Below are 10,664 nucleotides of genomic sequence, written 5' to 3'. Positions count from 1 at the left end.
TTAAGTTAGTTATTTCATATATTAATTAATCTGTATTTGTACATGTTGTTTTACTAAATTCGTTCAAGTCATTGAACAAGCTAACCGCAGTAGGCTATCTAAATGATAAAGTAAGGTAAAGATCACATAGCACACAAATCACATTGCACTCTTCTTTATTTCTTATTTTATTTTATTTGTATTGTATATATATATATATATATATTACATTGTATAGTAGTGGTTAGAATAATTTAAATACTGTTGTAAATGTTCTACATTTTATATTTAAACGTCTCATACGTTAACCGTATGCACCTTCCTGCCATAGTACATTCCTGCTTCAATGCAGGACTCATATTGATAACGTTGCGAAATTCAGAAACGCTATGGCACATACGGTAATTTGAATGTAGCCTTAGCAAAACCACTGCGCGTTCTTCCCCGTTGGCCGCAACAACCTCGTTGCTGACTGGCCCGAAATCTCTTTTATACTTATTCCAGCCAATCGAAATCCTGGAAAAAACTGCTGTTGCGGTACAATGGAGGAGACAGCTCAACTGCAGCCTGCACCAAAGGAATAATAAACAAGCCTACGTGCAAGAAGCTCCTGCTAAGAAAAGTATGTTGTGAAATTGTAAATACTAAAAGCAGCACTACAACATAGCACAGATTGCTGTCAGAAATGGCCGTAATGTCACAGACGCGAACATGGCTCATGCATTTTAGCAGTGCATGCGTACCTAGCATAGTGCTGCTGGCTAACTAGCTTCTTTAGCTAAACACAGCTATGTTGTTAACGATCGAAGTAGGTTTACTCAGTCTTTAAAATGACTTTAGAAATAGTATTGCAAGCCATAGCAGTTTAATTTGCGTGCTTTGCCGCAAGTAGTACGTGGGTGGGAAGTGTGTACGTTGGAATGCCAACATGCAACAGCAGGTAAACAGGTGACCTTTCAGTTTCAGTGCAGTGTGGACACAGATCTGACAGTAGTTGCTAGGTAGCTATCTTATAGATGTTTACGAAATGCGCACTGTTAATCAGCGACTGTTGCTTGATATTAGACATTGAGCACGTTTGAAATAACATAATTGCCAAAAATTATTGTAGACTTGATTTGCGCATTAAAAGAACTGACGACCTGATTACATTGACGACTAAAGTCGCATGGCCTTACGTTACCTAATGTCAAAATTATTTTTCGTTGTTCTTTTTTGGGCAAGGAATGGACGGTAATATTATTGACTTTCGTCAACTCGAGACTTATCTAATGAATTCTATCTTTCCAAGAAAATATTCCGTGCAGTTTTAGAGGCTAATTGGTAGGGCCTTAAAGGCCGTTGATTATTATTAGCTGCGTTCTACAAGGCCCTCTGCGTGGTATAAATATGTCATACATCACATGAATGTTTAATGACATTTAATTTGCTTTATGTTGGACAAGTCTAACCCATTGAACATAAGGAATACTATTACTGTTCAAAGCGTGATGCTTTAATTGAGCAGGTGAAAATGACAGTCTCGAGTATCACTGCTGGTTCTCTCAGTTGTCATTATGAGTAATGAACCAGGTTTAATACGTCTTATCAGGTTGTGTAGGTGTTTTTTTTAAACAATATTACTCAGGGCAATACTCATTCTCCTTCATGTTTAATTGTTGTCTTTTTATTCCACAGCCATCAATTATCAAAGAACCGAGAGAGAAATAGAGAATGGATTAAACATGGATTCAGTCCAGAATATGGTAAGCTATGAGCTATGCTTCACCTAAGCTACTCCTATAACCGCTTTGCACGTTTGCAAATAAACGTTTGAATAGATAACGAGTAATTAATGTATTTTTCATTAATATATTTAGTACAAAGTTATTAATCCATTATCATAATCTGCAAATCATTCCTAAGCTATAACAAATATTTTAGCTGCAATGTGTGCTAGCTGCTTTTTGGTTTGTTGCCTAATTGTTATATTTGTTTAATTATAGGTTTGAAATTTGAGAAGGTCTTCTATCACCTTTTCACTTGTAGCGGTTGCTGTGTCGCAAGACCCTACTGGACACAGCCTGCTGAGTCAATGGAGGACTCTCCCAAATTATACATTTCAGAGTTTGGGGAGGACGAAAATGTAGAGGAGCAGCAGGAGGAGGAAGAGGAGGAGGAAGAGGATGATGACGACTACGAGGAAGAGGATATTGAGGATAAGGACTCAGATTCAAACGCGTCCTGCCAAAGACCTGAGGCCAAACTGTGTGGAGACCTGAATGAGGGTATAGAACCAGTCCCCGAGGGGATGCAAGAGGATTCCGACCATGACGCTGACGTCGAATTCCGTGACTCATTCCCCTGCCAGCACTGCGAGAGACATTTCACCAGTAGGCAAGGCTTGGAACGTCACTTACACATCCACGCTTTGGCCAACCACCAGACGCATACATTTAAATGTAAATACTGCAGCAAGTCTTTTGGCTCAAAGGTTGGTCGAAGGAGACATGAAAGGAGGCATGAAAATGCGAGGACCAGGCCTGGCTCGTTGATAAAGCCTGTGGGCTCTGTGTGTTTTCCGTTACAGACTGATGCTGCCTCTGTGGCAGCTGGCTCCTGTACCTCAGGTTTGGCAGAGGGAGATCCTAAATCTCTCAGTGATGAGCGTGGAGAATCACAGGGCGGTCATGCCTGCAAGTACTGCAAAAAGGTTTTCAGCACGCACACAAACATGCGACGACATCAGCGCAGAATTCACGAGCGACACCTCAGGCTCAAAGGAAAGTCCCTGCTGCCGTCGCAGGCAACACCGCTGAAACTGTCGGCCACTTCGTCTCAGAAGGACCCCAAGCTTGTCTGCGAGACAAACCCAGCTGCAGTGATGGTGAACGAGGGGGAGCAAGAGCAGCATTACATGCTCGACATCTCCAGTAACATCTCGGAGAACCTCAGCTTTTATATCGACGGGAAAATAGTGTCGACCAGCACTGTCAGCACTTGTGAAGTACTGGAAGTCAACGCTGGAACTGCCCTGGTTAGCCTGGATGCAGTGATTCTTAATCCTGCCCAGATTGGCCAGGTTCTGAATGTGGAGGCTGCCACAGGGAAAGAAATCCCCGGTCAGCCCTTGATGAAAAGGAGAACTGCAACACCGCCTCTGCTACCACAAATAAAAACCGAACTGGAATCAGAGTCGGTACTTACATCCTCTTCCTCATCTATAATGTCCTCACTGATAGAAAGTCTTCTTCCTCATAATACAGAGTCTACTGTTCTCCAGAAGGAGAAAACTGTTTTCCTGTCGCCTAAACTAAAACAGCTCTTACAGAGTCAAGATGGCCTCAGGCCTACTCTTGCCCTAATTACCGATGGCCAAAATCTATGTTCACCACTCTCCCTCACCGTCTTGCCAGCAGGATCCGGGAGGTTTAAAAGGAGAACTGGATCTCCTCCAAACACACCACAACAAAGCCCGACGCTAAACGTTGAAAACACAGTACCCGACCAAGGAGATTCAGCTGCGCTCATTGAACCGCAGTCGAAAAGTCACTGTAGTTCACCCGCACTCGACATGTCGAGTAATGATGACAACGCTTCCTGTCCGCCTGTGGAGGAGCCAATGACAACTTGCGTCCTGCATGATGGCTGGCCTTCGATGAGCGGGGGTAATTCCTGCAACCAGCAACCTCTGGATCTCTCTGCTGCTGTCAGAAGAAGCGAAGACGAGGCGTCCGGGGAAGCGGTGTTAGATTTAAGTTTGCAAAGAAAGAGCCCTGACAATTTAGAAACAGAGGGAAATGTTACACTTCAGCCCCCCGCCAAAAAGAGGAAGCCTGACGCCAGCATGTTGGCAAAGGTCCTGAGAAATGAGTACGCAAACCTAGATATTAGCGGCGTAGAGCAAGGAGTGGATTTGTGCGAAAATTCCGAGGCACCTTTAGTCACAGACATTGCTATAGTAACCACCTCTGACATATCAGCTGCTACTGAAGGACTTGTGTTTGGATTGGCCCTTCCCGCTGCTACACTCAATCCAACACCTTCCTCTAATCCTGTCTCCATCCACCCTTCATCATGTACTTTTGCACTTACTGCTTCTTCTACACATACAGTACTCCCAACTGCTCCCTCACTGTTTACAGTTTTAGCACCACCCACTTGTACTTCAACCTCTGGTGTTGTGACCCCGAAAATATCCTCAGAACCTTTTGTCATCTGCACTGACAAAACGTTTAACTCAGATGTGCAGTGTAATTTGAGCACTGGCTTGCCAGATTGGGCTTCTGCCAATGCTGCAAGCCTGGTTACCATCTCCCAGCCTATTGACCCAGCACTTAGTCTACACAGTCAAATGTTTCTCACCGATCCGAACATTAATCAAATGGCACTCACCGCACCGATTCTTCACTCAACCATCGGGTCTGAAGTTCCTTGTCCACCAGCTTTGACTCTTAACGATTCTCTTGTCAACTCCTTTAACATTACAAGCAACACTGTTTTAATCGAATGTACCATAGCCCTAGATGCCCCAGAGAATATGGTCCCCAATGACATAACGGTACAGGAAAGCCTTAGGGAACCCCCAGCACCGGTTGAGATGGTCATAAATCACGTTGAGCAACAACAGATTGTTTCCATGCCTCATCAAGACACTGCTGAACCTGCTTATCTAGTATCCTCCAAAGCGGAATCTGTCACTCTTTCAACCACAGCTACGGTCAAACCTGATTTTCCTCCTGATGGAGAAACAAACGAAACCCCTGTCTCAGACGTAAAAGAGGAAATAACCCAAAAAGAGGAAAAAACGGAAGAATCGATAGATGAATCTAAGAACGCCATCGAAACGACAACTGAAACAGCCCCACCCACCTCCAATGAAACGGCAGAAGAAGCAAATGACACCAAGCCAGTGGAGACTTTCACAAAGAACTTCATGTGCAACGTTTGCGACAAGCTTTTTCATTCAATGAAGGAGCTGGGTCATCACGTAAGTGAGCATTCTGACACGTGGCCGTACAAATGCGAGTTTTGTGTGCAGCTGTTCGACAATCCCTCTGCTTTGCTCGAGCACCGCTCGTCCCTCCACGGCGTCGGCAAGATCTACATTTGCAGTTTGTGTACCAAGGAATTCGCCTACCTTTGCAACCTGAAACACCACCAGGAAGAGCTGCATCAGGGCCATCAGTGCACCCACACAGAGGAAGAGAAGGGCAAGCTACGACCCCAGAATTACAACAGTTCAGTGAAGGTCAATCCAGAGACTATACCGCTCAAACCCCCAACAGAATCCGATCGAATTGTAACAAAAGACGAGGAAGAACTGGACGAGGCCTCCGAGGAATTATTCACAACTATAAAGATTATGGCTTCTGACGGACTAAAGGTCAAAGGTCCAGATGTACGCCTTGGTATCAACCAGCATTACCCCAGCTATAAACCTCCGCCTTTTCCCTACCACAATCGCTCACCGGCTGGCTCGATGGCGTCAGCCACCAACTTCACCACCCACAATATCCCTCAGACCTTCAGCACTGCAATCCGATGCACCAAGTGTGGCAAAAGCTTTGATAACATGCCAGAGCTTCACAAACACATCCTTTCCTGCGCCAACGCCAGTGACAAAAGACGTTACACGCCCAAAAAGAATCCTATCCCTCTCCGACACTTTGCAAAAGCCCAAAATGGAGTGTTGTCTTCTACTAACGCTACAAACGGACAGAATGCCCCTCAGATGGCGAGTCAAACCAACAGGCCCAAATCAAATCAAGAAGCCCCTCCCAAACAGAAGCTAAGTGCACTCAACAAAAGGAAAAAACAGTTGGTGCAAAGAGCCATCACGCGGAGGAGTAAGTCAGACGTTTCGTCTAATAAAGTTTCCTCCGTTCAAGTGGAGGAGGAGCAGGAGATCTTTGCCTGTCCGCACTGCAGTAGGGAGTTCACGTACCGCCGGAGCCGAACTAAGCACATGGCAGTGTGCCCCATGAAACCCAAAGAGGCGAAGAAGAGAAAAGACGGAGGCGTCTCTTTCACGAAAGAAAACAACGGGCACCTTCGACGAGGAGCAGCTAAGGAAGAAGAGGAAAAGCAAGCACCCCAACAAAATACCAGAGCCCACAGTTCCAACCTGGCCAAGAGGGCGGCCATCGCACCTGAACAAGCGGTTCTAGCAAACAAAAAAAGTAGAACCATATCAAAGGGAAGCATCCAACCACAGCAAGAGGCCCCTAAGCTCACGGCTCTGTCCGTAGTGCGGCCGGTCAACTCTCAAAGCCAAGACAGTAGGGAACAGCAAGGTGTCAAAGACGTCCCTAACAGCGTTACCGTAAACACCAAACCGGCTCCTGCGCAGACTAGGCAGGAGGTATCCCCACAGGCAGACACACCAGGTACTGAGGGAGTGTCTACCCAAGAGAAGGTTGGCAGTGAATGAAGAAGAAATCAGAAGACCAACAGGTAAGACGCATGTTTGTACAGGGACAATGTTTTTGTTGTAATGTGTATAAACTGAATATTGATAAGGGTGCTATTTATGGGGACCTACTAATGTTTTTGTATTTAAAAAAAAAAATATATATATATATTTTTAATATCCTTATTTATACAAGTTTTTCTCATTGAGATATATTTATTTTTCAAAAGAGACCTGTTCAACTGCAGCAGGGGAACAATGTTTCAGACCATATGTATTTACATGAACACAAACTTGAAAGACAAGATGCACATATTTACACAATGTAAACAACTGAGAATATGTCCCAGATTGATTAATTACTCTTAGACTAATTGCTGTTCATGGGTTTATGTAATTAAATTAAACGTTTGTCCCGTGTATGTTCTCTTTACAGGTTTCTACTGTATTAAAGTGATTTGATGTGGCGCTGCAGTAGTTGGGCTGAGCAATTACAAAACAGACTGCTGGAGGGAAGTACAGAGCAGCATGGATGTTCTGCAGAGGACTAATGGACCTTTTACCACAACTTAATGAAGAAAAAGGTGTCAAAGAAGTCAAGAGGAATGCCTATAAAAAGGATTTGGACAATATTTGGGGCGCTTTTGTAGTTCAGTTTTATATATTTCTTGTCTATTTCAGAGACGGTTTGGAAAAGACTGCTGTGCACTTTTGTGAGGGGTGTTTTACATGCCATTCTTGTGTAAATCACAAGATGGTTTGATTGAATACAAAATCTAGAAAACAAGGCAATTTTATCATTGTTATCTAAAATGTTTCATTTTTATTTTGCAGGTGGCAATCAAATGGGCATGCAATCATACTGCTTTGATCTCTGTATACTGTCTGTGCCCTTTGTTTGTACAGTTATTGCATGCTAACAGCTTGTTGTACAATGTCCTGATCCAAGTGTATGGAGATTTACAACCACATGTTTGAATTTGAATGATGCTTCAAGGTCAAGTCAACCATGTTAAACAAGGGAGTCCTGTATTTAATGATAAATTGGATTGAATCCATGAAAGAAAAAGTGTATTTCCTGGTGCTGGTTTGCAACCTGAAAGATTAGGGTTAATTTAACTGATTGAATAAATTGCATTTAAGCACTGATTGTTAGATTAAGGGATACATATTATAATTTAAGGACAATGACAATTTAACATTTAACAAAACCATAAGTGAAAGATTATCTATTATCCAAAGATGTTGCTGTGCCATAGAAATATGATATAAAACATTTTACAGTTCTTTTTTTATCTGAATTCAGATTTAACGAACAATAGTTAAGACTAGAGTTCGTCACAAGGTTTCAGAAACTACTTGTGATATAATTTGCACAGTTTTACCCCACATTGACAAAAATGACAAATTTTCGTATGGAATACAGCTCACGTGAAAGAGTACTTCTGTTCTATTTACTACTTAGATTGTCATATTGCCATGGGGATAGATTAACGATATGTTGCTTGCTGTCAAAGATGGACTGTAATTTAATTTTACTTTTTCTCTTACCAATGTAGACCGTGTTGTAGCACAATTACATTTTATGGTAAATGTTTATCTGATATATATGATTGGAATTTATTCAAAACTGGAAGATATGTGAAACATTATATTTAATTCGATAACTTGGTTTTTAGTTACAGAGGACCTTTTGTGAGAGTCTAGCTTTCATTAACAGTGTATTGTCTGTTTGTTGCTAATTTACATGTCTCTTTTGAAACTATTTGGCCGGAATCCTCATGTTTCAAAGCGTGAAATAGGAGAAATGTTTGTTCATTTAACTCCAGCATACTAATGTGATTTGAAATTCACGGGGAAGATAAGCAGGGTGATTTGTCTATGTAATTGGTGGTTAATCAATAGTATCACAGACAAATAATATTTAGTGTTTGTATAATCCCTGAAATTAGTTCTCGGGATTAGTGCAGTCTTTTCCCTCGGTTATGTCTTTCATTCAGACTGACCTTGGAGCAGTGCGTTTTGTGGAGGGCAGATAGAAAATAATGTGAAAACTGCTTGTAGCATCTCAATGTAATATAAGTCTTGTATATTTATGAATAATTTAAATCATGTATCAATATGAATGGTTCTGTGTACGATTTGCACTAATGTTTTCTTTTCTCAAAGTGTGTTAAATAAACAGAGAATGTCCAATTGGATTTGTTTGAGGAACGATATAGTAAAGCCTAATATTGTATAAATAATCATTTTGTCGAGCCACTGCAGTTGCTTTATGGTCCCCTCATACTGACAATTTTAAGATATTGATCATATCTTGACATCATGCGTTGCTTTACCAATTTCATACCAAAAATCTTGTGAAAATAATTTTATTATTGTCCAGATGGTGGTGCACTTTCCATACAAGACCAATGCTGTCGACAACTGCATGCAATGGAGAGATATTATGACATCCCTAATACAATGACAGGATATTTGCCTATAGTTTTGCCTACATTAGATGATTTAGAGTTTTATTATTCCTTGTTATGTGTTGTTCCACAGTTGGCCTCCATGGTTTATGAAGAATGAATTTCCATGGTGTAGCAACCCAGGGGACTTGAAGGCCCGATACACAATAAAATAGGACTCAGACACTTGGCGTTGACAAATTGTTGTTTTACTAATACATTTCAGGGTAAGGGTAGTGGGACAAACTTAAGCTCAGGTTTCTTCCTGTCCGGGGTCTGTTGTCCTTCATGGGGTGTGGTTCTGTGGGGATAAAACAGAGGAAAAGGTCAGGTGGTTCCAGCCAGGTTCTTGTTTGGGCAAGGCTCCTCCAGGGTTGTCTCTCTGGTCCTCTCTCCCCCCTGCGGCCTTGGGCTGGCTCCCTTTATGCCCTCCCCTGATTATCTGATGGGCACCAGGTGTGACCATTGCCATGTGCCAAGCGGCTGTAGCATTTCGACAGGCAGATAGACTCCTTCTATCACCTCCCCTAATTGAAGTTTATGTACCCGCCTTAGGTGGCGGATTGGCTGGTCTGACTCCCCTGGTTTGCTGGAATGGTTCTAAAATAATCTTTAAATTCAAGAATTAAAAGTAGCACGTTATTTTCTTCCGCAACACTTCAATCTCTTGATGTCCTCACGTCACTCTGATTCTACAAGATATTGTTTCTTTTTGATTGCATCAGTTTCCCCCTCAGCATATATTTTTTCAGTTACCTGTTTTTATCGGAGTAGTCTGCACGATGTCAGTCATTTTATTAATGAAAGTGAAGACATGTTGTTTTCTTTTCCATGTCTGTGGCTCTTCCATGAATAATTTGAGTTCTAATCGCGGGCCGTATATTCTGAAGCCCCTGCCATTTTGCTGCACGTGTCCTCCGAGATTATTTTTTTCTAACACATTTGTCATCCTGTTGATGGTGTTAGCTAGAGATGAGGCACAGTTCGTTGCAATGGAATGCAACAGTGGGGAAAGCTGGAATAGGCTATGTAAACACACAAAAAAAACTTTAAACCCACAATCATTAGTTCGATGTAGGTTATCAACTACAAATAAGTTAGTGACGCTTTAAGACAATAAGGAGCTTCTTCACGCAGGGGTGAATCTAGGTTCCCACTTTTGGGGGGGCTGAGCCCCTAGATAAAACCTATTATTTTTCCTGTGACCCAGCAAAACTAAGGGGGTCTGGGGGCAGTTCCCCCAGAAGAAATGTTTGAAAATATCCTTTGAAATAGTGTCTTCTAATGGGTTTTAGGAAGAGAAATGAACAAATGTAGATTCAAAATATGAAGATTTTGTCTTTATTTAGTAATAAATAAATAGTAATTTTGGGGGGTTAATGAAACTATTGGGGGTGGCTCCATAAGGCTAGATACGCCCACGCCATGGGTAATGCCATACTAGCATGTCCGTATGTCATTGCACCTTATAGAAAAATATGTCAGATGAAGTATTGGGAACACAGTCTTATAGTATGGAGGGTGTTTGATTTGGGAGTAGGTAATCACAGGAATCGCCAGTGAAAGCGCAGGTTGTTTATGTTTTCCCCAGCAGCGCTGATTACGTGTTTCCCAAGCCGCGCGTGCTTTCGTCTGTCACGGTGACATATCGCCGCAATTCCCTGCCTCCCTATCCTGCGTCACGGACTGCAAATGTCCTACTGTGGCACACACTCCTGTCACTGTGCAGCCGTAGACTGATAGACAACCCTCCTATGTGGAAAGAATACACTTCATGGTTATGCTTAGGAGAGACTGCTACAGGGCCTCATCCTATTCACTGACTTTTAAATAATATCCAT

At 42.3% G+C, this 10,664-nt stretch overlaps 1 protein-coding gene across 2 annotated transcripts; it reads left to right on the top strand.

The window, feature by feature from the left end:
- The first annotated feature begins 278 nt into the window (after nt 1–278).
- LOC124479970 (PR domain zinc finger protein 2-like) lies at nt 279–8,584 on the top strand. Of its 2 annotated transcripts, none has more exons than XM_047038960.1 (4): nt 279–601; nt 1,657–1,724; nt 2,008–6,414; nt 6,807–8,584. In XM_047038960.1, the coding sequence occupies exon 3, from the start codon at nt 2,054–2,056 to the stop codon at nt 6,389–6,391; it is 4,338 nt and encodes a 1,445-aa protein (XP_046894916.1). In that variant the 5' UTR covers nt 279–601; nt 1,657–1,724; nt 2,008–2,053; the 3' UTR covers nt 6,392–6,414; nt 6,807–8,584. The 2 variants fall into 2 exon arrangements, with proteins under 2 accessions (XP_046894916.1, XP_046894906.1); XM_047038950.1 differs by having other exon boundaries at nt 1,965–6,414.
- The last annotated feature ends 2,080 nt before the right edge of the window (nt 8,585–10,664 follow it).

The sequence above is a fragment of the Hypomesus transpacificus genome, chromosome 2 (assembly GCF_021917145.1).
Source record: "Hypomesus transpacificus isolate Combined female chromosome 2, fHypTra1, whole genome shotgun sequence".
NCBI lineage: Eukaryota > Metazoa > Chordata > Actinopteri > Osmeriformes > Osmeridae > Hypomesus > Hypomesus transpacificus.
Note: the sequence above shows the minus strand (reverse complement) of the source record. Positions and strands in the feature narration are given on the sequence as shown.